General features: G+C 37.5%; 1 protein-coding gene across 5 annotated transcripts in view; it reads left to right on the top strand.

Moving 5' to 3' along the window:
* Positions 1 to 27906, top strand: part of Mta3 (metastasis associated 1 family member 3) — a 151400-nt gene that overhangs the window by 94204 nt on the left and 29290 nt on the right. For 3 of the 5 annotated variants that reach the window (XM_070025479.1, XM_070025477.1, XM_070025480.1), the window contains exons 9-14: positions 4242 to 4430; positions 8110 to 8184; positions 10837 to 10895; positions 15810 to 15934; positions 19475 to 19626; positions 20441 to 20663. In XM_070025479.1, coding sequence (XP_069881580.1) covers positions 4242 to 4430; positions 8110 to 8184; positions 10837 to 10895; positions 15810 to 15934; positions 19475 to 19626; positions 20441 to 20663 — 823 coding nt within the window. Of the gene's footprint in view, positions 1 to 4241; positions 4431 to 8109; positions 8185 to 10836; positions 10896 to 15809; positions 15935 to 19474; positions 19627 to 20440; positions 20781 to 27906 lie in introns of those variants that run through there. The other 2 variants (XM_070025478.1, XM_070025481.1) reach the window with 2 other exon arrangements.

The following is a 27906-nucleotide window of genomic DNA, read 5'->3' on the forward strand; positions in this document are numbered from 1 at the left end:
GTCAGCAGCAGAAGAGGGCAAGGCCTTGTGTACAAGCACATGTCAGGCCTTTGTTATGTCACATATATTAACATGGTCAAGCACAACATGAGTGGAGCAGAAGAATAGCCCCTATAGATATCCCAGGGGAGGAAGGGAGTAGTTGCTGGGCAACAATCTAATTTACCATATTGTGATTCTAGTTAATGAACAAAAGATGAAAATCCTATTGCCAAGTTTTCCTTGTCATTCTCCCTCCTAAAATACTTCTATTTGTCATCCCCATCTGTTATGAATGAGATGAAACATGACAACACCTTCACCACTTTCTGGCAGAAAGAACAGCTTGTGCTGAGTTATGTTTTGTTTTTGTTTTTTTTTAAATATAGATTTGAATGGATCTTGCAATGTGTATATGAATCTCTGTTGAAAAGATGGTATCTTTTGCTGAGTATTATCTGAAGGGAAGTTAGGGTTATACTTTTAAAATTTATTATTATTATTATTATTATTATTATTGTATGCTGGTACTGGGACTTGAACAGGGCCTGGGCACCGTTCCTCAGCTTTCTCACTCAAAGCTAGCACTCTACCACTTAAGTCACAGCTCTTCTTCTGTTTTTTTTTTTTTTTGCTGGTTAATTGGAGATGAGTCTCACATACTTTCCTACCCTGGCTGACTTCAAACCATTGTCCTCAGATCTCAACTTCCTGATCATCTAGGGTTACAGGCATGAACCACTAGCACTCGACTAAAATTTATTTTCTTATTTTAAATTGAGGTATACAGAGAGTGTTGTATATGGAGTGCTAAACTTTGATGCACACTGGCTAAATCTTTCCATAAACATACATCCATGTAACCATAACCAAGTTGAGCTAAAGATTCCTTTCATGCCCTTCCTAGTTAGTACTTTAACTTTGAATGCCATTAGTTATTTATTTTCTCAAATTTCCCTATCTCTTTACATTTTTATTCTCTTGGCGATAAACTATGTCATTGGTTATATGACAGATTTTTGTGCCCTTTCATTTTTCCTCACTTAGCCTTATTTTCTTTATTTGATAGAAACTATGCTTAGGTTTTGCTTAGAGTTCTAAAGAATAGAGTATATATAAAATCTATTCACGAAAAAAACTTCTGTGTCATCAGAAAGGTGACATTAATATGCATTTCTAGCAAATAATGTGATCCTGTTTCTTTTGTGAAATTGATTGATTATTAACAGAATTAGAGCTGTCCCCTAGAAATAACACAGTGCATATGGCTGGGGTATTTTCTGTTCATACTGGCAGTATGCAGTCTTTTGTGGGCTATGCTTTATTTCTTTTTTTTTTTTTTTTTTTTTTTAAAGATTTGGAACCTTTTTATTTTATTTATTTATTTATTATTTTTTTTTTTTTTTTTTTTGCGTCCGGTCATGGGGCCTGAACTCTGGGCCTGGGCGCTGTCCCTCAGCTCTTCAGCTCAAGGCTAGCACTCTACCACTTGAGCCACAGCGCCACTCCACTTTTTTCCTTTTTTTGCTTATGTGGTGCTGAGGAATCGAACCCAGGGCCTCAGGCATGCAAGGCAAGCGCTCTACCACTGAGCCACCTTCCCAGCCCTGCTTTATTTCTTTTTAAAATTATTTTGTCCTGATAATAGGTCTTGAACTCAAGCTAGCTTTCCCTCTGGAGTCACACTTCCAGTTCCTTTTTTTTTTTTTTCTTCTGGTCCTGGGACCTGAACTCTGGGCTTAAGCACTGTCTGTAAGCTTTTGTGCTCAATGCTAGTGCTCTACCACTTGGGCCACTTACGGCTTTTTGTGTTTAATTGGAGATAAAGAGTCTCACAGATTTTCCTGCCTAGGCTGGCTTCAAACTTTGATCCTCAGATCTCAGCTTCCTGAGTAGCAAGGATTACAGATAAGCACCCAGCTGCTGCTGCTTCTTTTTTTTTTTTTTTTTTTTTTTTGGTCTAGTCTTTCTTGTGCTGCCTAAGCTGATCTTGTATTTATGGGCTCACCTTAGTGCATCATTGTGCCTTGAATAGCCTGTGGTTTCAGTGTGAGCTTTGGAGACTTCTGGTAGTTTGTTTTAAATCACTTGTGTAAGACACATTTACTTCTGTGACTTTTAGTTTCAGAACACCATTTTTTTATAAAACTTACTTTGTCTCAAATTTCAGCATCACATTTAATATGTATACTTTTTTGGAGGAGCTGCTGCAGATTGGATCTTGTACAAATTTGCCTTGTGCAAACCAAGCAAGTTCTCTGTCACTGAGTTACCCCCTAGCCATTATGCAATTACTGGCTTTTGGATACCTTTTAATCTTTTTGTTTTATTATCAGTTGTAAGTTTAGGAAGTTATACAGTACTGGTTTTATGGACTGTATTGTTAATTAAAGAGATCCCTAAATGCTATTGATCTTTTTACTTGTCTAGGTCAGTTATTCAGATATAATAATTATTTAGTTTCAAAGATAATGTAAAGCTTACAGAAGTGTATACAACAGTTAGACTACAGAATCTATTTAGTGAGGTTAGCTAGAAAAGCAGAGTTTAGTTGTTCCTGAAATTTTGCAGAGCATAAGCAAGGAGTCAAGATCAATTACAGTGTTTTTGTAACTCTTCTATTGAATTTACTGCTCCATGTCTGTGACACATACATCAAAATACAATACTGGGTAGTGGCCCTAACAGTAATTAGAACTAGGAAATTGAGGGCTTCAAATTCTAACCATTAGGCTGCTAAGGAGCTTCAAAATTAAGAAATTAATAATGAAAGCCCTCTTTGACTTTTGTGGAATCCAATAATTTGTTTTAAGTGAGATATCAATCCCTGTTAATTACTGTATACCAAATAGTGTTCTAAATATTATATTCATATCTGTAAACAAATTCATTTTATTTCCTTATTCAATGTTTTGATTAATCATAGCATAGGTAAATATACTTTTAGCATAACTATCAATAACTTTTACCAGATATTAGTTGGTATTTGATTTTATGTTATACTCTTGTACCAAAGAGAATTTTCCACAGTCTCTTGCTGTATATTTAGGAATCACATGGAATGTTTTAAGAGGCTTGTTAAGTGAAGAATCCTTATCGGTGATGTTCTTTTTATAAAAGGTGTAAACCTTGGCACTCAGGTGTTACAAAGTCCAGGTGGAGGGGAGGATGCAAAGAGAACTAGTTCTCACTTGAACAAGGGTTGGATCAACTTGCCAACCAAGCTGCCAAATCCTTATGCTTAAGGGCACACATGTGGAGCTGATTGTCTTGTTTTTCTGCTAGCATACAAGTATGTAAATACATGTTAGGAAAGAATCTCTCCCTGTCTGGTATAAAAAAACCTTTAAAATTATTCAAAATGTGGAAGTGTTCTATTCATTGCTCTGATTAGAGGTAAGTACCCCTTTTTAGTGGTGCTGGAAATCAAACCCAGGGCCTCACAACTGCATCACAAGCACTTCACCACTGAGTTACATCCCTCAACCTTGAAAAATGCTTTCTAAGTAAACTATACATGATGTACTAATTTTATTTTGTAATCTGTCTTTCCTCCTCATGACATTCTTCCTTGAAATAAATAGAAACCCACACTGGTCTAGCTGTTTGAAACAAACCTGGTCATCTGTTCTTAGTCTACAGAATCTTAAACATGTTAGCATTTTAACATGGTTTTGTCATTTTGTTTGTTTTATCTGTTAAACACAGATATGTAATTTTGTTTTCTCTTAATGACCACACTCCATTCCATTGTTTTCTTTCCATCTCTTGTTCTAAATACATTATTCTTTTAATCTAATCCTACTGTAATTTTTCCTGATACAAAGTCTATTTTTCCTGGTTATGGAAGCCTGTGCCAACTTGATGCAATAACTGAAGTGACTTTGGTATTTTTAACCAGAGGGTTGGTGAGATTAATTTTGTTCTCAGTTTAATACTTTTGAATGTTGTAAACTGGGTATAGTGGGTATAACCTCTCATCCCCGCTATGCAGTAAGCATAAATAGGATCAGGGCTCAGATCAATCTAAGCATAAACCAAAAGACCCTATTCCAAACGTAAAGTAGAAAGGGCTACAGGAAGGGCTTAAGTATAAGATCCCTCCTAGCAAGGACAGCCCTGAGTTCAAACTTTAGGACGACAGATACACTAAGTGTATCGTTTGTTAAAATATGTCTCTGCATTTTAGTGCTTTTATTCCTAATGATGTAGCATGAGTGCACATCCAGTTGATGTTTTCTATCTACTTTGTTTTTCTCTAGTTTCATGCTATGGACACATTGTATAAACATGGCTACGATCTGAGTAGTGCAATTAGTGTCTTAGTGCCACTTGGAGGACCAGTCTTATGCAGAGATGAAATGGAAGAATGGTCAGCCTCTGAAGCTAGTTTATTTGAAGAAGCACTGGAAAAGTATGGCAAAGACTTCAATGACATACGTCAAGACTTTGTAAGTAGAAAATTGTGAATGAATGGAAATGTAGCAATGGGAGTGTTTTACCTGTTTTAGAAATCTGATAAACCTCATAGTATACATTTAGCCAAGACTATGATACAGGATTTATTTTTTTAAATTTTATTTGGTGCCAGAGTCTTTAACATGTACTTTACCAAGCTTCAACAGCAGCATGATATAGTAAGTTTTATCTACTCTCAGTAGAATAGAGGCCAGTTTGTTGTTTTGGTTTTAGTTTTGATTCCAGTCCTGGGACTTGAACTCAGGGCCTGAGCACTGTCCCTTAGCTTTTCTGCTTAAGGCTAACATTCTACTGTTTGAGCCACAGCTCTACTTCCAGGTTTTTGGTAATTTATTAGAGATAAGAGTCTCATAGAGTTTCCTCCCTAGGCTGGCTTTGAACCCCAATCCTCAGATCTTGGCCTCCTGAGTGGCTAAGATTACGGCATGAGCCACCAGTGCCCAGCAGAAGGCCAATTTTATAAAGTAAGAAATTAATATTTGTTCTGAGCAGTAATTGTAAAATCCAGGGTCATTCTCATCTGTTTGGTCTGTTGCCATGTGTTATATGTATTCTGTCCCCGCCATTTGCACTATTTTGAGCAGTAGTGGATAAGAGGTGATCTAAACAACTACAGGCTTCCAAGGCTTCGCTTCTGCTTTCTCTCCTTTCACCCTTCTGGAAGTATGGGTAGCCCACTAGGCCTCACTCCAGCAATGAGATCCTCCTGCCTCAGCCTTCTGAAAGCTGGAATTACTGACATGTACTTCAGATCCTTACCTATGCTTGATAGGGAGCCTGGAATATGAAGGTTTCTCACAGTGTATCTGTCCTTGCCTCTGCAGGCCTTGCACTACACAGATCTTGCTGAACTATTAGTTTCTGAATCATTTTGTGCCTACCTCCTTTATTCTAGCAAAAGGGGTGCCTTATGTACCACCCTTCTTAGTTCAGTTCTTAAGTTTGGTCTTATCCACCTATATTTAATGGGCAAAAATGAGTTGCAAGTGTTTTTTAGGCATTGTAGTTAGGCAAGTGAACTAATAATAAGTGGGAAGTTAGGCAGGGCATAATTTAAAACAGCAGAATACATTTAATTGAGCTAATTTATTACTTTCTATTAAAAGACTAACAGAACCTCTTGGAGGGCCAGTGATCCAAGATGAGATGTGCCACTGCAGTGGCACCATTGCAGCAGATACCTCACCCCAGCATATGTCACCTCTAACATCAGTCTGGTTACACAGTGCCACACACCTAGGGTCTGTTCATAGAGTGCTCTACTTCTTACCAGTTTTCATTTGCTAGCTAATACTTCTGATGATAATTGAAAGAGCCCATCTTTTATTCAACTCAAAGTAGTAAAGCAGATGTTCACCGTAATAATATTTTGCCTTCTAAAAGGATCTTCCTTCTTTATTAGGCTTCAGGATTGCTACTACATGAGGCTGAAACACTGCAGTATAATTGTGGTAGATGCTAGTATACTATGCAAGACCACTACCACACTCAGAAGCCTGTAAGTGATGGTTGAAGGAGAAGTGGTAATGCATCAGGAGTAGGTACACTGGGATACAGTGGGGTACAGTGTGGTAGCCTTCATCACCTACCACTTCTCCTTAATAAAGAAAATAGTGGTGGACTGGGAATGTGGTTTAGTTGAAGAGTGTTTGCCTTACATGCATGAAGCCCTGGGTTTGATTCCTCAGTACTATATAAACAGAAAAAGCCAGAAGTGGTGATGTGGCTCAAGTGGCAGAGTGCTAGTCTTGAGCAAAAGAAGCTCAGAACGTGAGTTCAAGCCTCAGGACTGGTAAAAGAAAAAGAAGGAGGAGGCAGTGGAGGAAGAGGAAGAGGAAGAAGAAAAAGTGGTGGTGGTGGTGGGCACAGCTAATTGGATCCTTACAGTTCATGACAAAGTTCAATTTACATGATCAGTTGGTTTCCAACTTCAGATATTCAGGTAAATTCATACCAGTCTCTCTTTCTTAAGAATAGAAGGCTTGCTTAAAACCCCTAGAGGACTATGCCATGATGATTCTATCAGGTCTTGGTAAAGGCTCCTTAAACACCACTTTTCAGTTAACTCCACCAGTTGAATACACTGGATTAAAAAAAAAAGAATTAAAACAATAGTCAAGTGTGTTAGTGCATGCTGTACTTTCAGCTGCTCTGGAGGATCAAGGATTAGAGGCCATCCTGGGTAGAGTTAGTGAAGTACTGTCTCAAAAACAATACAAACTAAAGGGTTAGGGATGTGGTCTAAGTGGTAGTCCTGGAGTCAGTTCCCAGCACCACTAAAAACAGCACAACAGCCCAGTACCAGTGACTCACGCCTGTAATCCTAGCTACTCAGGAGGCTGAGATCAGAGGATCACGGTTCAAAGACAGCCCAGGCAAGGAAGTCTGTGAGACTCTTATCTCCAGTAAACCACTAGAAAACCGGAAGTGGCGCTGTGGCTCAAGCGGTAGAGCACTCTCCTTGAGCTGAAGAGCTGGGGGATAGTGCCCAGGCCCAGAGTTCAAGCCCCACGACCGACCCCCCCCCCAAAAAAAAAAAAAAAACGAAAAAAAAAACAGCACAAAAAAACAAATATATTTGCTTCATCTGCACTTCAAAGCTAGTGTCTGCTGATCTGGTCCTATAAGGAGATCATATTTGTAAACACTGTTTTTAAGTTACCACACAGCTGAGTATACATAATGTCCTTGCTCTAAAAATCCATCTGTTTTCTCTTTAAACTGAACAGATGAGTTCAAGAGGGAGGTATTAAGAATGGCATGGGGGGCTGGGAAGGTGGCTCAGTGGTAGAGTGCTTGCCTTGCATTCATGAGGCCCTGGGTTCGATTCCTCAGCACCACATAAGCAAAAAGAGAAAAAGCCATAAGTGGTGCTGTGGCTCAAGTGGTAGAGCGCTAGCCTTGAGCTGAAGAGCTGAGGGACAGTGCCCAGGCCCAGAGTTCAGGCACCACAACTGGACCAAAGAAAAAGAATGGCATGGATGTTGTCACAAGCAGTCCCCAGCTACAAGGAGTCTGGAAAATACTATTTTAACTCTCTAGTCCTTATGGTGTGGTAAGAAAGCTTGGTGGAAGTCAAAGGACTGTCACCTCTGCAAAGCCTACTGCCACAGCTCGTCTGTTTTACCAGCCATTGATATCATTATGAAAGTCCAATGTCCTCATTTGCACATTCAGTAACAAAGAGATCCTCATTTACAGAGAGACATTGAATTTTGTCTTTGGTTGTAGGCGAGTAGGATTTCACTTGACCATGATTGTATATGTATGGAAAATTTCAGTCATATTTATTAGTTTTTTTTAAAGAATAGGAAACATACTTGGCTATGTCCTTGCTTAGAGAGATAGTTGTCCATTTTACTTAAAATGGGTCAAAATGCAGTGGCTTTAAAGAATGAAAAATAATGTTTGTAGTTTAGGATATTAAAAAATATTGCTGTGACCCCACCTGTCACTACTGCATAGGGTTGAGAACATTCCTGAGTAAGTCTGGAAATATATTAGTCATAATATTAATTATTTTTAAATAAAATAGATGTGAAGTATTTTTTCTAGAATGACTCTTCCATATGAACACGTGCTTCATTATTTTAAAAAGTAGCAAACCCTTCCTACAGTAGGTTGTTTTCATTATGTGTTCATTTTTTTTAGCTCCCTTGGAAGTCATTGACAAGCATCATTGAGTATTACTACATGTGGAAAACTACTGACAGATATGTGCAGCAGGTAAATCTTTTTATATTGCTACCAACATGAATGCCTTAAAGTGTACTTGGTTTAAGCATTTTTAGAAAGGTCTTAATTTTAAATTTGCTTTATATTTTCTAGATTATTTTAAACTCCATGATATCCTATCTTCAGGATATTATTTTTTAGATTTTTCATCTTAATATTTCCTTAGAGTCCATTGTGATGAATATTTGGAAAGTGTCATAAAAAGATTACTAGAGATGCGTTAATTTCCTTGCATATCGTTGATGCTTGATCTCTTTGTGAGTATAGTTGGTGGGAATCACTGAAGATATAGTACTACTACAACATCTTAAACTATTTATTTATATGAAGAAATGACAGTTGAGACTGATGCCATCAACTTTATACTTTGAGATATTTTTTAAACGTTTTGAAACTTTATGACATTTGTGTGGTGAATATATCCCCTGAGGTTTTTTTTCTTTCCGCGCGCGCACGCGCGCGTGTGCGTGTGCGTGTGTGTGTGTGTGTGTGTGTGTGTGTGTGTGTGTGTGTGTTAGAAATCAAACCCACAGCCTTTTTGCACATGTAGGCAGGTGCTCTATCACTTAGCTATATATCCAGTCCTCCTTAAGTTTTTGACACTAATTGTAAGAATGAGACTTGGTCTTATTATGGTAAGGTCTTATTTAAGGACAAGGCTGTTCTTGAATTTGAGAGCCTCTTGTTCAGCTTCCAGGGTGCTGGGGTTACAGGAATGTACCACACTCAGCTTAGTAGCAGCTTAGTTTTACTAGATGGATGTTTGTTTCTATACCAAGATTTTTCTCCAAAATTCTTTAAAAATAGGGAAGGGGCTGGGAAGGTAGCTCAGTGGTAGAGCGCTTGCCTTGTATGCCTGAGGCCCTAGGTTCGATTCCTTAGCACCACATAAGCAAAAAGAAAAAAGCCGGAAGTGGCACTGTGGCTCAAGTGGTAGAGCGCTAGCCTTGAGCTGAAGAACTGAGGGACAGTGCCCAGGCCCAGAGTTCAGGCCCCATGACCGGACCAAAAAAAAAGGAAATAATTAATTTTTGAGTCCTACTTAGATATGAATTCAGGTAGTTCGGTCTTTGTTACTCAATTTTAAATAATACTAACTTTAGGGAAAGTTTTTTTCCCTTGAAAACTGACTTTAGTCAAAACTTATTTTATATTATAACAGCAACATATCAGAACTGGTAAAGAAAGGTCAGTTTAACACAGGTATTGTTTGTTCTAAGTATGAAGGTTATACAGTGGCAAGAATTATATGAAATAGGAATACATTTTAAGGGCCACTCTAAAAAGTACTATAATGAATAGCTAAGGTCACAAATAGTTAACAGATAGTTAAGTCTGATAAATAGTTTCCAGTGTCAGCAAAATACATAATGTAGAAAGTGCTTATTTGAAACAAGTTGGATAGAAATGAAGGCCATGAAGTGTGGAAACCTGTGCTATTCAAATCAAGAAGTCTTAGGATAATGGAGACAGTGGTATCAAACATTATTAAACGTGTTTAGATAAAATATTTCCAAATATTTCATCTCTGTTTTGAAAGTTCCAGGTTGTCCCCTAATTTTTTTTTCTCCCAATTGGGAAAATGGAGGATAGCCTTATATTCTAGTTTGTCTTGTTTGACATTGACTATGCATTATTTCCTTCTAGTTCAATTCATTATTGTGTCACTCAGTGTCTAGATTTCAGTATATAATCTCCTCTGCATTTGGCTACTGATTGGTTTTAGTAAATCCTATGTGAGTTCAACTAAGATTTAAAGTTACTGTATGTCTTCCAACATTTCTGCATGCACGTATTTTCAAAACTAAGCACCCTGAATATTTTTCTAAAAACAAAGTGTGTGTGTGTGTGTGTGTGTGTGTGTGTGTGTGTGTGTGTGTGTTGTGTGTGTGTTGTGTGTGTGTGTGTGTTTCTCCTAAAAGATAAGTAAGAAATTAAGTAGAGCTGAGGATATAGTTCAGTAGTAGAGTATTTACCTGACATGCACAGTCCCTGGGTTAGTTCTTAGCTTCCTCCCTCCCCTGCCTGCCCTAGGAAAGACCTAAAATAGAAATGCATTTCTAAAAATAATAATGGCTAATTTAAAATGTCTTTGGGGGCTGAGAGTGTACCTCACTGGTAGATTACATGCTTAACGTATGTGAGGCCCTTTGGTGGCTCATACCTATAATTCTAGCTACTCAGGCAGAGATAGAGGATAGGTTTATGGTTTCCTGGGTGGAAAAGTCCAGAGACACTATCTCCCATCTCATCCCACCCCACGCTACCCTACCACCTTAAAAAAAAAAAAAAAGCAAAAAGGTAGACTTAAAGGTATGTCTCAATTAGTAAGAACACCAAACAAACAAACAAGCCAATCAGGAATATAAGGCCCTGAGTTCCAACCCCAGTTTCCCAAGTACCACCAAAAAAGAAAATAAATCTGTGTCTAAATGTTGTTCATACCCACAGTCCTGAAGTTCAGAATTTGATGAGTTTTTTGCAAGTTGCTGCAATTTAAGAATACATATACAAAAGAAAAGCTTTAAAACAGCAATTTTTGAGTTATACTTTAATATTTATTTTCTTGTGAATTTTAAGACAATGGAGTGGTAATAATTAGTAGGCATTGCATGTAAAATATTTTATCCATCTTTTGATTAGAAACGCCTAAAAGCAGCTGAAGCTGAGAGTAAACTGAAACAAGTATATATCCCAACTTAGTAAGTAATTGAAATCTTTTAAAATATTTGTTCTGATCTTAATTCTGTTGTTACAAACGTATCATTTTGTTCAGTTTCAGACAAACTAAATTTCTTTGTGAATCTTACTTTTTTTTTAATTCAAAGCATTAGACTTCCTTTTAATGCATTTGGGAGAGGGGGGCTTGCTTAGAAAGAAAAAGAGTGAGAGAAACCCTAAGTAGACTAACACAAGGACTAGAATAAAGAATGTCATGTACTTCTAAGGAAGCTAAGGAAGCAGCAGGAAAAGTATCAGAAAACTTAGCATGAGTTATTATTTGAAGCTAATGTGTTTTATGGGGCTAGCAACTTTTGAAACTTTTTTTTATTACAGAATAGGTTTTGGGAGGGAATTAAACTATTGGTAAATGTTCAGTGGGTTCAAATTTTTTGTGTCCAACATTTTATTATTATGAGTTAAAAAGCACTGTCACATTAAAATGAATGCCAATATTCTTTTCATTTGCTATGTTCTTAATGGAGTATGCCCTTCTGTTGAGTTCTTTGGGGTTTGATCATTCATTTGTTTAGCAAAATACAGTTTATTGGGTACCATTTACTTTTTGCTATCCTAGATTCCTTTGAGATGAAATGAAGTATATTATAGATTTCTATGCTCCTTCAAGAATTTTATTTTTTGCCCCTAAGTATAATTGTTTTATATTTATATTTATGCTTACTGTTTTTATATATAGAAAACCTCATGGACAGTAGTTGTTAAATTGACAATATGAATCTTTCATATTCATCTCATTTTAACAGATAACTGGTTTCATTTTTAAAACATGATTATCAGGATCTGTAATTATTATGTACCTTTTGAGGAATGGTTTTTAATGCCTTCTAAATTATGTATTTTATTTGATTAATTCATAAAAACACTACTTCAAAAATCAGACTGTTGTGACTCATGTATTAGATTTTCAAAAGCAAACACAACAGCTTTCTTCTGCAAAGGACTAGTACACTTAACTAGTTTTGACCAAGTAACCCATATCAAGTTGTGTTCTGTGTTACACTGACTTTGGTATTTTGATCTACATCAGGGATCTGCAAACTAGTCTGTGGCTCATCTCTGATGTTATTTATTTATATATTATATTTATATATTATATATATTATATATATTATATATTTATATGTTATATAAATATATTATTCATTTATATATTATATAAGATGGTTCAGATAGGCTACAAGGTCAGAATTTAGTGATTATAACAAAAAAATTATATTAGCTACAAAACTTAAAATACTTAACAATGCCTGGGTAGGAATTACTCAGCTGCTTAGGAGGCTGAGATCTGAGGATTGCTTATTGAAGCCAGCCAAGACTGGAAAGGCCATGAGACTCATCTCCAGTTAACCACCAGAAACCGAAAGTGGAGCTGTTATTCAAAGTGATAGAGTGCTAGCTTTGAGCAAAAGAAACTCAGGAACAGCTCCCAGGCCCAGGCCCTGAGTTTAAGCCCCACAATCAGGGCAAACAAACCAAAAAACCCAAAACAAAATGGCCCTCTACAAAAAAAGTTTTGTATTCTCTTATCTAAGCAAATTATCTTTTTTCCTTTCTCCCTTTTTCCTCCTCTTCCTTTTTTTCTTTCTTTCTTTCTTTCTTTTTTTTTTGGTACTGGGTTTTGAATTCAGGGCCTTCACTTTTGCTAGACAGATATTTTGCCATTTGAACCATAACCCCCAGCCCTAAGTGGTTTTTGGAGATCAAAACAGTTTCTAGGGCCAGGAGTATGGCTCAAGTAGTAGATCACTTACCATGTAAGCCTGAAATTTAAATCCTAGTGCCACCAAAAGTGAGCATGGAGATAGTTCCTAATCATATTAAAAAATAATTTATACAACTCATATGCAGTCTAAGTTGCTCAGATATGAATCTGAGCTCTTAGATGAACTTCCAGACTAACTCTTAAACAGAATTTTTTAAAATGAATAATAGATTAAGAATATTTTTTTCTGTAGGTTTTTTTGGGGGACTTGCAGTCTCCTGTATTCAAAGCCCTCTGTATAGTACTAGAGAAAGAGGGTTAAGATGATAGTCGACTTTATTGTAATGTTAGGAGATAATACAGACCCAATGTGGTAAGTACTGTACATAGGAGGATGGTTTTTGTATGACTTTTATACTGGGAACCAAGTATCTTTGGGAAAGTTTTTGAGGAGATAAGGCAAAGAAGGGTCTGAGCAAATAATGGAGGCTTTTCAGGCTAATGGGACCTTGAGCTGAGAAGTCACACAGGTGAGGAGCAGAGAAAAAGTATGCTGGTATAAGAAGAAAGTGTCTAGCATGGAAGGCTGGTATGTTTATCTGTATGATGAACACACCTGTGTGATATACAAAGATACATCATGGTCAGATTTATACTTGAAAATCACCAGCTATAATCTGACAATGGTTTGGGGAAAATGAGAAGTAGATTCAAGGAGACCAGTTATGAGATGTTTGGGATGACACTCATTCTACCTAGGCCAGTGGCCCTGGAAATGATGTAATATTTAGAGAAGATTGACTTTAGCCTGTCAAGTCTGAATTGCTAATTTCTGGCTCACAATGTTAGGGAGGTTGTCAAAACCAAGCTTAGATGCCACAGCATCAGGTTAGATCATTTTGAGTTTGTTTTATCAAAAAAGAGATACTGGATCTTTGCTGTCAACAAGTTATATATGTTTTAAACTGAGATGAAAAGTTCTCCACTAGGAATACAGATATGAGTTTAATCAGCATACCATAATATGTTTCAGACTATAAGTTGAAAAATTTGAGGGATAGCAACAAGAAAAGTGCTTGAGCAAATCCAGTATTTGTAGAGCAACTAGAGTATAATAGCTAACTTTGGAAAGCCAGATGAGTATGTCAGAAGCTCAGAAGAATTTTCTTTTAACCTGTCCTGGGGCTTGAACTCAGGGCCTAGGCACTATTCCTGACCTTTTTCTGCTTAAGGCTAGCACTCTACCATTTGAGCCACAATGCCACTTCTGGCCTTTTCTAAGTACTTTATTGGAGATAAGAGTCTCACAGACTTTCCTCCCTGGGCTGGCTTTGAATCACAATCCTTAGATTTCAGCCTCTTGAGTAGCTAGGATTATAGGTGTGAGCCACCAGCACCTAGTGAGAAGAACATTTTAAGGAACGAGCCATTAATTAACATTGTCAAGTGGTGATGAAAAATAGCCAGGGAATTTGGCAACATAGACTATTGGTAGTCTTTAATGGAGTGGTCAGGAGTCTACATGAGCTAAGAGAATACAAATGGGGAAGGGGGAGGAAGAGAGGAGAGAAAGAAATGTAAGAGGGTTTTTTTTTTTTAAATAGAAGAAATGGAAATATGTATAAGAGGAGAACCCAGAGAAGAGGATGGTATGTAAAAGTCCTTAAGAGGACCACAAAAGCAAAGTCTGGAGCATAGATGGAGCATTTTTGTGCTAGATTAAAGGAAGGTCTATTTCATATACTGTATCTTTAACGCCTTTTAAAAAATGGTGTCTTGCAGTAAGAAATAACATCAATAATTTAATCTTCAGATACTTGGTTGGTTGTCTGTTTTCTGTGTGTATATATTTTTGAGAAATATAGCCCAGCCTGGCCTTGAATTTATGCTCTTCCTGCCTTAGCCTCTCAAGTGCTGGGATTATAGGTAAATCCCCTGGCCTAGGCACTTTATTTTGTCTAGGAGGTGATTTCTTTTTTCGGGGGTGGGAGGTAGAGGGAGTGCAATACTGGGGTTTGAACTTGGCCTCCCTCTTGCTAGGCAGATGCTCTACCATATGAGTCATGCCTCCAAGACTAGATGATACTTTCAATGATTCACTTGCCAGCATATTTACTGGGCATACTTAATTTACTTTTGTGATTATTACCAGTAAGATCAGTGGCCTATTCAACTATATAACAGTTTACATTCATTTGCCAACTAAATTTGTATTTGCTTTCCTTTGGTTTGAGGCAGCTCAACTAAAGAATTTATTAGTTTTCTTTATTAACATAAATATATATATATATATATATATATATATATATATATATATATATCCCTGTTTAAAATGTTAGAAATTTTTTGGCCAGTTATCTTATTTCAAGGAGGAGGTATCATTTCTGTCTTTATATGGAATTCTCTATAGATTTTTAAAAATTGGAAATATTGCATATCCTTAGAAACATTGGTTATCCAAACCAGTCCTTTTTTTATTTTGTATACTTGCAGCTGACCACTGTACAAAAAACATTGTTGATTTAACATACATTTTTAAAACAAGTTTATTATTGCTCAAGACATGGCTCAGTGGTAAAGCCACTACCTAGCATGCATGAATAAAGCCCTGGATTTGATCACCAGAACTAAAAACAAAAACAGTTTGCCTCTGAGGTACATTGCAGACATGAGCTAAAAGTGTAAATAAAAATCTGTTTGACAGAATAGCAACCTGACCTCCAGTATAGATACAGATTAATGTTTACTTTTGAAGGTAATATTACCAGACTTTCAGCTGAATGAAAAATGCTGAAAAGAAAAGAAGGTTCTTTGTTCTCAGGCCAGAAGAAGTTTGCACGTGAGATTTTGATTGTTAAATGAAATGGTGGCAAGAAGAAACCCTGAGCCAACTTGGAGGCCACAGGGTTTTGATCTTCCTTCAGCCATGGGAAGGAAGGCAACATCTAGGATGATGCTCTAAGGGATTTGCATTTGGATGGACAAGAGTCTGATTGCTTATTCCATAGCCTTATTTTGTACATATACGTGGTTTTTAACACCTTGTTTTTACCAGTTCACTTATTCTTTGCTAAATTTTGTATTTAGATAAGGTAAATTAGTAAGGAGATACCAATCGTTTTGCCTTGTTATATGAATTATCTTTATCACCTCATTTACATTTCATTGAAAGCAGCAAACCAAATCCTAACCAAATATCTACCACCAATGGCAAGCTTGGTGCTGTGAATGGAGCTGTGGGGACCACGTTCCAGCCCCAGAATCCCCTTTTAGGGAGAGCCTGTGAGAGCTGTTATGGTAAGTCTGCTCCAGCAGACTCTATTTTTCTCTTTTGAAACCTGTCCTTTGTTAAGTGTAGGGACTGGATCTAGATTGTGGGTTGGGATTGGCTGCAAAACAGTGTCTTCTCAGGCTTTCTGCCAGACACAAGTATGTGTGTCTTGGGGGTGGGGAGTGTACGGGCAGCAGAAAGATGGGCATTGTGTTTCTTTTGATTTTCCTCTCTGGGTTCTCTAAATGATTTTAGTGTTTGCTCAGCTGTGGGTAGAATTGTATTAGCTTTGTCCAAACCATGGTCCCATGATACACACCTTAGTATCCTTTAGTATCCTTAGTATCCTTTAGCAAATTAAAGATGTCCAGTAATTCTGTAGGAAAGATCTATGTTTGGATAAACTGCTACTTGTAATCCTCAGACAGGCTCCCTCATGAAACAACTTTGGGAGATACTGTTCCATGATATTTTCTTTTGGTTCTAGATACTATTTATCCATGCCAGCAGGATTATATGTGTCCTGTGTGTTAAGTAGGGCCAGTGAGATGATCTGATTTGGTAGGTGATACACTTCATGGATTTATTTAAACCATCAAGCCAGCAATACAACTCTTTAATAGGGCATTGATATCATCATAGGTTTTTCTTCCAATGGAGATGACCTGGGTGGGAGAGAGAAGGAAGCTAAGTACCCACTGTTTGGCTCTTGCAGCTCTTTGGAGATAAGCCTTAAGGACATGGGAGTGAGAGCCTTCATGACTTCTGTGTGCTCTATACAAGACTTTGGAAAAAAATGTTTAAAACCAAATTAGCATTCTCTCTTGAAATCAAGGGAGATGGAAAATAAATTGCTGACTTTATAGTAATGGAATGTGGGGGTGTGTCTAACAGTTTTTCTGGTCCGAGAAAGCACAAAGGGATACAATTGAGAATTCTTAATTTTTTTGAAGATCATATATATTTAAATGAAAATACAATTCTTTCTTCAATTGTGTCAGTGGCTTAATTATTTTTGAGATAAGTTCTCACTGGGATCCTAGACTGGCCTTAAATTCCTGGGATCAAGTGATCTTCCTGTCTCAGTATCTGTAGTAGCTGAGGTTATAGGCATGTAACACTCACTATACCTGGTGTTCTGTCTTCTTTTTGACTTTCAAAGACCTTTCATAAGCATGCACATGAATATATTGCTTTAAATAATTGTCATTGTAATGTGTCTGATTAATAAAATACTTTTTCCTCTCCCTCCTCTCTCTATTTGGCTAATACTGGGTCCTGAAATTAGGGCTTTGCACTCTAGCTCAGCCTTTTCTGCTCACAGCTGGCATTCTACCACTTGAGCCATACCTCCACGTTCAGCTTTTTGCTAGTTAATTGTACATAATAGTCTTACAGATTTGTCTGCTTAAACTGAGAACTGCGATTCTCAAATCATGGGCCTCCTTAGAAGCTAAGTGTAAGTAAGCTACTAGCGCCCAGCTTTAATTTTGTATTTTTGGTTCATAGATTATTAAAGTTATCTTAGTGTACATATAAGATTTGTGTTTATACAACCATACACTTTGGTGTTTTCTGTTGATAATCACTTATAAGTTAATTAATAAGTGAAGTTTTATATTTGGGATGCAAAATAAATCTTTGACTTGATATTTAGAATTTTTAAGATTTTGTGTCTCAACAACTAGTTATAAATTACTACAATAAGAAAGCCTTCTATTTGCAAGACATTTTACCAAAAATAACACTTGATTAGTTCATTTGTTATTCCCGATAAGTGTAATGATCACTTTATTTACATACTTATTTTTTTGGTGCCATTCCTAAGGCTTGAATTTTGGGCCTGGGTGCTGTCCCTGAGCTTTTTTGCTCAAGATTAGTGTGCTACCACTTGAGCCACAGCTCCACTTCTGGCTTTCTGGAGGTTAATTGGATATATGTGACTCTCATACTTTCTTTCCCAGGCTGGTTTCAAGCCAAAATCCTCTTGATCACAGTCTCCTAAGTAGCTAGGATTACAGATGTGAGCTACTGGCACCCAGCTACACACACACACACACACACACACACGTGAGCTACTGGCACCCAGCTACACACACACACACACACACACACACACACACACACACACGTGAGCTACTGGCACCCAGCTACACACACACACACACACACACAAACACACTACATGCATACATGCATACATGCATGTGCGTAGTGTGTGTGTTTGTTTTTAAGAGGAAGAGATGGGTTGAAACCAGCTTGTGACGCATGTTCTACTATGGAGCTGTCTCCCTTTTTTTCCCCCAACACACACACGAACACCACCACTTTTTCTGACATTAGTTTGTGAAGTTGTTTCAGTGTCCTATTTGGGTCTGATGAAAATAATTTAGCAATCAGACTATTTCAAGGCAAAGCTACAGAATTTTAATTATTTTATATATTTCATTAACAATATTTTTCAACATCAGTTTTCTGTCTTGTCTTTGGATCCATTATGGAAATACTTTTAATGGCAGGAATTTAAATTGTAAGATCAGACCTAACACAGGTATGCAGTGTTCAGGCAAGCAATAAAGAGCTGAGTTTTAAGTACTGAACATGTTGTGATATCAGATGCATCTTGTTTAGTTAGTAAGGATTTATTGTATTGAACGATATTGTGTTTTTGTTTTTTTTTTTAATTCCGGTCATGGGGCCTGAACTCTGGGCCTGGGCGCTGTCCCTCAGCTCTTCAGCTCAAGGCTAGCACTCTACCACTTGAGCCACAGCGCCCTTCCGGCTTTTTTCTTATGTGGTGCTGAGGAATCGAACCCAGGGCGTCGAGCATGCAAGGCAAGAGCTCTACCACTGAGCCATATTCCAAGCCCGACGATATTGTGTTTTAAAGGAGAAATACTTCAGTGTGTATTTTGTCTATTGACAAAAATTGTGGATGCTGGTGGCTCACACCTGTAATCCAAGTCCTTGAGACTCTTAATGCGAACAAACTACTCAGAAAAAGCTGGAAGTGGTAGTGTGGCTCAAGTGGTAGGACAGTAGCCTTGAGCAAAAGAAGCACCCAGTTTAAGCTCCAGGACCACCAAAAAAAAACCCTAAAACTCTAAGGAATTAGCAAATAGATTTCTGTTTCTGTGAGATTTCTGACTTAGTGGAACACATATTGAATACTTTAAACAAAGCCTGGCAGAGTTTTTAAATCATTTTGGATTTTTGATTTTAAATATTTGATAGCAGTCATAGTAGTATCTTTCTGAAGACTTAGTTCCAGAAAGGTACATAAGAGCAATTTTAATTAACAATGCAAAAATGTCCCAGCAGTAAAGTACATAAAAAAAATGCTTCACCTTGTAGCTTCTCTTAATATAGTGCTACAGGCACTTGGTATGTGTAATGAATTCTAAGTACTAACATACACACACTTATACCATACTTGTATATTATAAGCTAGGGAAAAAAATAACATTGGAAACTACAGGTGATTTTGGTATATTTTGGAGATACCTGATTATTTGTATTGATGTCATGTTTTCTGGCTTTCTTTGTTTTCCTTTTTTCAACTTTAGCTACACAGTCTCACCAGTGGTATTCTTGGGGGCCACCTAATATGCAGTGTAGATTATGTGCATCTTGTTGGCTGTACTGGAAAAAATATGGAGGCCTGAAAATGCCCACCCAGTCAGAAGAAGAGAAGTTATCTCCTAGCTCAACTACAGAGGTACATAAATGGTAGTCTAAACTTTAGTGTGTTTTTCAATAGTATGTTTTTCAGTTGTTGCTCATTCCTTAGAAACAGAAGTACACGTAAGACAATTTGAAAGTGAATGATGTAGTTTTTATAATTAAACACAGCACTCATACTCAGGGTGGATGTGGAGTTAAGAGCCAGCGACAAGTCAAATTTTTTCAGGTATTCAAAATACTAATCTTGTTAGATTGCTTAGAAGAGAGAGAGAGAGAGAGAGAGAGAGAGAGAGAGAGAGTGGTGTTAGCACAAGTAGAGTTATAAATTAGGTGTTTTAATTGCTTTTCAAATAGTTTGTAATCTTTAGATTCTGTGGAAAGCATCTCAAAAGTAATAAGTAGAAACTGGACATTTTCTTTCTCCCTGGCTATTATGGAGGGACAAGAAGGAATCAAACTCAAACTTACTTGAAAAGTATTAGAAAAATCATTTTGATAAAATTCTCTAGACTGTGGGTGTCAATTCCCTGTTCTACCAGAGGAAGACTATTTTTTTCAGTCTTGATGGCATCTTAGGAACCTTTAATATTATTAATTAAGTGTAAACAAACAAATATAAGTAAATCCTTAACTGTTTCTTAATGTTTATGGGTATGATTCAATTGTGTTCTCTTTTTTTTCCCCAGAAAGTATGCACTTTCTACTTCTCTTTTAAAGGATAGTTTCTTATGTCACAGATATATGTGGGGATGATGTAAACAGTATACTCTTGTTTGACTGTGAGGCAGCTAGTAATGTATTTTGACAAAGTCTACTCTTTAAATGTTGGTTGGTTTCTGATTTTACAGGACCCCCGTGTTAGAAGTCACCTGTCCCGGCAGGCCATGCAGGGGATGCCAGTACGGAACACTGGGAGTCCCAAGTCTTCCGTGAAGACACGCCAAGCTTTCTTCCTTCATACTACATATTTCACAAAATTTGCTCGTCAGGTCTGCAAAAATACCCTCCGGTTGAGGCAGGCAGCAAGACGGCCATTTGTTGCTATTAATTATGCTGCCATTAGGGCAGAATGTAAGACGTTTTTAAATTCTTAACCTTATATGTTGTGCTTTCCTGACCATTTTCTCTTTTCTATCTCTCTCTCTCTCTTTTTTGTTTGTTTGCAATAAACATAAGTTCTTGTGTACAGACTTTTGGTTTTTTTTTTGTTTTGGGTTTTTTTCGTTTTTCAAAAAGGCATTGTTTTTGTCTGCTCCCATTTGTATCATACTAGCCTGAAAACAACATTAAAATCTCTGTAAATTTTCCTCAGAATAGTGCTCAGAAAAGGAATGGTAGGAGGTATGCCCCTGTCCAGTTGTTATGTTGCTGAAAGAGTTGCCAAAAAAGCCCTTATTGAAGTACTTGTACCAATTGGGTAGTACTGCACTATAACTCCCAAGGACACTGTTCTAGTGAAACTGTCTGAGACAGCATAGTCCATTCCTATAGGAATGCATTAGGTATAAATAAAATTTACTGATTTATACTGATTAGAAATTGTATGCCTTTATAAGACTCTTCTCTTCCCTAGGCTTTTGACAACAACCATCATCAACGTAATAGAAATTCACAGTGCTTCATAACAAATGTTGTATGTATTAGAAGGTTTAGCAAATTGAAAATAAATTTAAAAATCACTTTGGGCTTAGAAGCTACATTGTGGTTGAGCAGTCTATTTTTGTCCAATCTGGTTTCCATTTCATAATCATACATTGTCATATAACATTTACATGGCTCATTCATTTCCAAAACAATCTTATGTTTCATTTTTTTGTTAGAACAAAGATCATATATACCAGTAATTTGTGGATTTCTCTGTTTATTACCATGAATCTGAAAACATGTTCATAATTTGTGTTTGAGCTCTGGAGTTACATCCTTGGCTACAATAACCATACAACCTTTTCTCTCTAAGGGATTAAAAAAATGCCATCTAGTTTAACAGGAAATCTTTTGAAAACATTCAGGTGCTTTATCTGTCAGATTTTTAAAAATTTATTATGAGATGTTCTACTTTGATTTAAGGAAAGTATCCATAAAGAGAATGATAAATAAAAAATAACTTTTTATTCTTAAAGGTAATTTTTGGCAGAAAATTGAAAGTTGGAAGGCTTTAAAGCTTAAAGGTAAAAGCTCTGTAAGAAGAAGCATAGCACTTCGTGTAGGGAGTAGATACTGGCATCTATGTCAGTGTCAGCTGTGTCATATCCAGTGGATTTAAGAATCTATCATGGCATTGTCTTTGTCCTGGCTTTTCTGAGCTCATGGACTTGTTATTACTTTCTTACTACTTTAAGAAATTAGAGGGGCTGGGAAGGTGGGTCAGTGGTTAAGTGCTTGCCTCACATGCATGAGACCCTAGGTTTATTCCTGAGCACCACATAAACAGAAAAAGCCAGAAGTGGTAGAGCACTAGCCTTGAGCTGAAGAGCTGAGGGACAGTGCCTAGGCCCAGAGTTCAGGCCCACAAGTGACAGAAGAAGAAGAAAAGAAAAAAGAAATTAGAGCCGGGTGCTGGTGGCTTATGCCTGTAATCCTAACTACTCAGGAGGCTGAGATCTGAGGATCTCAGTTCAAAGCCAGCCCAGGCAGGGAAGTCCATGAGACTCTTATCTCCAATAAACCACTCAGAAAACTAGAAGTGGCATTGTGGCTCAAGTGGTAGAGTACTAGCCTTGAGCTGAAGAGCTGAGGGACAGTGCCCAGTCCCAGAGTTCAAGCCCCATGACCAACAAAAAAAAGAAAGAAAGAAATTAGAAAATAATATATATATTCACTTGAACAGTTTAGGTAATTTAAAAACATTTATATGTTCTTTCTTTAAAAGGATAAAAAAACATTTGAAAAAAGTGATTGAAAATCTTCTGTTAAAATTGGCTAGGCATCTTTGATCACATGAACGAAAAAAAAGCATCACTGACTTGACTTAATTGGCTGCTGTGGAATGGCTATGTTGATTTTTCAGTTAATTTGCACATTATATTTATCCTGATTATTGTGAATGAAATATATCACTTCAGTCTAATTTTTTTTTCATTACTGGGCCATGTTGTTACAAAAAGGATCAAGATTCAATTACTTGTATTTCATTTGTACAAGTATTTTTAAAAAGTCATTTGTTGTGAAGAGATTCAAAGAGCATATGTTCTATTTCCATTGGTTGGTAGCATACTTTTGGGGTCTGATTCTTAATTTTTTTTTTTTTTTTTGCTAGTCCTGGGACTTGAACTCAAGGCCTGGGCACTGTCCCTGAGCTTCTTTTACTCAAGGGTAGCAGTCTACCACTTGAGCTATTGGGCCACTTCCAGCTTTTTTTATTATTTATGTGGTACTGAGGAATTAAACCCAGGGCTTCATGAATGCAAGGCAAGCACTCTACCACTAAGTCCCATTCCCAGTTCCAGAATACTTAACCTTAACGTAAGTTTTTAAATTATAGTGATTGAGCAACTATCTGCTGAAATTTTTTTTTCAGACAAGCAGCTAATGAGCTGTTCCTATATCCTTATATTCTCTTCTTACATGGACTGACCTTGTTATAACTTCTTGATCAGATCTTTCATCTTCATGAGATCAAGTGTTAATAACCTGATTTGCACAGGAAACTAAGCCTCTCCTGGAAATGAATAGGTAGTTGTTGTTGTTTGGTTTGTTTTGTTTTAAATCAACAAGCTTTCCTTACGGCTTTTTACCTCCAAGGTTTGGTTTTTGTTTTTGTTGTTGTTGTTTTTTTTGCCAGTCCTGGGGCTTGCCTCAGGACTGGGTTGCTGTCTCAACCTCTTTGAGCTCAAGGCTAGTACTTTACCACTTGAGCTACAGCACCACCTCCAGTTTTTTTGTTTTTTGTTTTGTTTTGTTTTTGGTTGGTTGTGGGACTTGAACTCTGGGCCTGGGTGCTGTCCCTCAGCTCTTCAGCTCAAGGTAAGCACTCTTATCACTTGAGCCACAGCACCACTTGAGATTTTCTGGTGGTTTCTTGGAGATAAGAGTCTCACGGACTTTCCTGCCTGGGCTGACTTTGAACTGCAATCCTCAGATCTCAGCCTCCTGAGTAGCTAGGATTACAGGCGTGAGCCACCAGTGCTTGGCCACCTCGAGCTTTTTGTGAGTAATTTATTGGAGATAAGACTCTCATGGACTTTTCTACCTAGGCTGGCTTTGAACCATGATCCTCAGATCTCAGCCTCCTGAGTGGCTAGGATTATAGGCGTGAGCCAAAGGCATCCTGCTCCTCCAATGATTCTTAACATCTTTCCTTTAAAAGGGTTTGAGAATTACCATGTGCAATCTGAATATACTTTTGGGTCAGGTGGATCTTTATAATTTAAAAAAAAACACTGATGGATCTGAAAAAGTTTTTTTTTTAAATTTTTCAGACAAAAATTAAAACCTGGACTGTATATCCCAGGTTGGCCCAGAACTTGAGATCCTCTTGTGTTAGCCTCCCAAATGCTTGGATTATAAGCATACATTACCATGCCCAGCATAAGTATTACATTTATTAAATTGTGATCATCTTGTTGAGAGAGGAAACCCTCTGAGTTTGATGTTCTTTTTAAAGCACATGAAAACTGAACCCCTCCTTGGCTTCTGTACTTAACAGCAACATCACAGCCAGAGTTTATGAAATGACAGTAAACTTTCTCCATTTGAAGTAGGAAATATGTTTCCTATTAATTTGAAACTGTGGTATCATCAACCTGTGAATACACATACCAAGTGAGATATATATGCAAATGTAAAACAATGCTTTTTAAAATTTTTTTATTTTGGTCGGTGGTAGGACTTGGGCACTGTCCCTCAGCTCAGCTCAAGGCTAGTGCCCTATCACTTGAACCACAGTGCCACTTCCGGCTTTTTCTGTTTATGTGGTGCTGAGGAGTCAAACCCAAGGCCTCATGCATGCAAGGCAAGCACTCTACCACTGAGCCACCTTCCCAGCCAAAAACTGCTTTTAACACCAGTTTCCCCAAATACCGGTTTACTTTCATTATATACTTTTTGTGAAAATAAATCCCTGACAAAAGTCCTAGTAAAAGTACCAAGCCATTTCTACCACATAGATAGTTCTTGATTGGGAGCCAAGTACATCTGGTTCACATCTGTAATCCTGGGTACTTGAAAGACAGGTCAGGAGTATCATTGTTTGAGGTAATCCAGGCATGTATTCATGAATCTGTCTTAGCCAATAGCTGAGTGTGATAGTGTGCACACCCCTACATGCGAAGCTAAGATTGGGTAGATCATGGTTCTGAGCCAGCCTGAGCAATGAACTGCTAGGTGATGCTACATACCTGTCTTCTCAGCTATGAAAGTAAGCATAAATAGGAGGATCACAGTCTTAAGTTATGGGCCAATCTTAAAAGGCTGAAGACATTGCTCGGTGGTAGTATCTGACTAGCAGTTCACACACACAAAAAAAATTCCAGCACTCAAGAGGCATGAGGATCACAAGTTTGAGGCCAGTATGGTTTACATAGGGAGATTCTCAAAGATTCTCTTTGGTGACCAAAGCCTAAATACAGCATAAATAAATGGTAATATTCCAACAGCATAGGTGGAAACACAATGTCAAGTTTAGATATCACGTCTCTTTTCCCTCTTGATGTTCTTCCCCGTCCCCTCCAGTGAAAAAGGCCATGATGTGATCGATGATGTTATTTCCTGCTTTGTAACCGCCATTAGACATTCATTCAGAGTTAGTGGAAGACTTTGTCCTCGAGGAACAGACACCTGATGAAAATGATATAGTCACTTTGAGATTCAGAATCCTCAAACTGGTTAAGAAATAGATGGGTTAGCAGCATCCCCTAGAGACCTAAATTTCCTGGTAAAGTAGGTCCAGATGATTTACCTGTCGCCTTCGTAATTGCAGAGGTAATGTAATGGATCTTAGCTACCTGCTTTGCATGCAGTGGTATCACCCAGTGTAGTCATTTGGAGTTATCTGGAGACAAGTTTTCTGTGTGAAGATGTGAACTGAACTTTGAAAATATCCTAAAACTCGTTTCTTAAGAAATTTGTTAGATACAAGTTTTTCCAGCCATTTTTCAGGAAGAGTTATTAGTAATTGTATAAAATTACACAAAATTTAAGCCCTAATACACTGGGAGAAAACAGTTTGGGATTGCTTATTTTGCTGTTTTGGTAGAGTTTAATAAGTATTTGAGTTTGAATGGGTACTTTGTGTGTGTGTGTGTGTGTACACGTGCATGTCTGCACACTGGTCCTAGGTGAATTCAGGGCCTGTGCTCTGTCTCTGAGTTTTTTTGGCTTAAGGCTAGTAGTCTACCAATTGAAGCACAGCTCTACTTCCAGTTGTTTTTTGTTTGTGTGTGTGTGTGTGTGTGTGTGTGTGTGTGTGTGTGTGTGTGTGTGTGTGTGTGTGTGTGTGTGTGTGTGTGTGTGTGTGTGTGTGTCCAGTGCTACTTTTTTTTTCTCTCATTTTTTTTTCTTTTTTGCTTATGTGGTGCTGAGGAATCGAACCCAGGGCCTCAGGCATGCAGGGCAAGTGCTCTACCACTGAGCCACCTTCCCAGTCCTTTTACTTTTTTTTTTAAGTACAGAAATAGTTATAAAACACCACTTCTCATTCCTGATGTTCCTTTTCACAGCCATTGTCATCAAGAATCCACAGGTATTCTATGCATCTGTAAGAATCAAAACTGTTTTTATACTAAAGTTCAGTTTTAATGTTTTACATTTTGCTTTTCTCTTTAAAGGTATCATACCAGTACATTACATTGAGAGTTACTTCTTTGTTTTTCCTGATGAATATTTTATTTTGTATATTGTAATTTAGCCAATTCCTTCTTTTTTGGGGGGGGAGTCCGGTCGTGGGGCCTGAACTCTGGGCCTGGGTGCTGTCCCTCAGCTCTTCAGCTCAAGGCTAGCGCTCTACCACTTGAGTCACAGCACCACTTCATGGCTTTTTTTCTTTTTGCTTATGTGGTGCTGAGGAATCGAACTCAGGGCCTCAGGCATGCAAGGCAAGCACTCTACCACTGAGCCACCTTCCAAGCCCAGCCAATTCCTTCTTAAACATTCTTATTTCTTATACATTCTATTGTAATGTTACAACCAGGACCATATACAGGTACCATGTCATAGTGTTACTTAAAATGAGAGTGTGTAGGGACTGAGAGTATAGCTTAGTGGTAGACTATGTGCTTACATGCTCTGGGGTCTCTGGATTAAATCTCCAGCATTAAAAAGAAACAAAAAGTAAACAAAGCTCTTTCATAAGATTGATTCCTAAATGGGAAATCCTGGTTCATGGAACATGCAGTTTTAAATTTTGGTAGTCATTACTAGTTGCCCTCGAACTTGTATTCCTAGCAAATGTCTGTTTCTCGAGAATCTTACTACCAAAGTTAACTATCTGAAATGCTTGACTATGATGGCTAAGGAATAATTTATATTAACTTCATTTAGAATGCTGTAGAAATAATTGCATATATTTGAGAATAATTGGTACTTTGTTTATATCTACTAAGCCAGTACATATAAAACAGCTTTGTCTGGGTATGTTATCTAGTCTTCCTGACCTGTGGAAACTTTCTATATACTAACAAAGTTAGCTCTTGATCTGTGATATATAATGCAAGTTTTCCCCCATTTTGTCTTTTGACTTTTATGATGCTTGCCAAACACTTTTTCAAATGTAATTTATTTAAAAATTTTAAATAGTGCCTAGGATTTTTTTTTTGCAAATGCCTTTATAATTCTATATGCAGTTTTATGGATTGTTTTATTTTGACAGAGATCTTGAAAGCCTATGTAGATGTTACTGTGATTTTAATTCAATGTGTGTGTTTTGCATATTATTCTACCTCACACCATAGCCTCCAACATTTCCAAAATATGGCAGAAGGAAGTGATGCTGTGGCTCAAGCGGTAGAGCGCTCACTTGAGTTGAAGAGCGCAGGGAAAGCGCCCAGGCCCAGAGTTCAAGCCCCACGACCGACAAAAACACACACACAACACCCAAAATATGGCAGAAAAATAGTGATAAAAGTGATAAAAATTGTGATAAAAGTGACAGCATTCTTTCACATTTGCCTCTAGGAAATACAGATCATTGTGTAGGAAATTAAAGAAATAAATGTGTCTTGTACTCAGTGACTTGAATGAGATATAGCTGCTTCCCTCTCTGGGTAGATTTTGATTCCTGCTGGGGTCTTCTCAGGTTGCCTTCGGTATGTGTACACTTGTGTTTTGTTTTTGTTAGTCCTGGGGCTTGAAATCAGGCCTGGATATTGCCCCTGAGCTT

Source organism: Dipodomys merriami, unplaced genomic scaffold, assembly GCF_024711535.1.
Source record: "Dipodomys merriami isolate MVZ:Mamm:240054 unplaced genomic scaffold, mDipMer1.0.p SCAF_17, whole genome shotgun sequence".
NCBI classification, from domain to species: Eukaryota; Metazoa; Chordata; class Mammalia; order Rodentia; family Heteromyidae; genus Dipodomys; species Dipodomys merriami.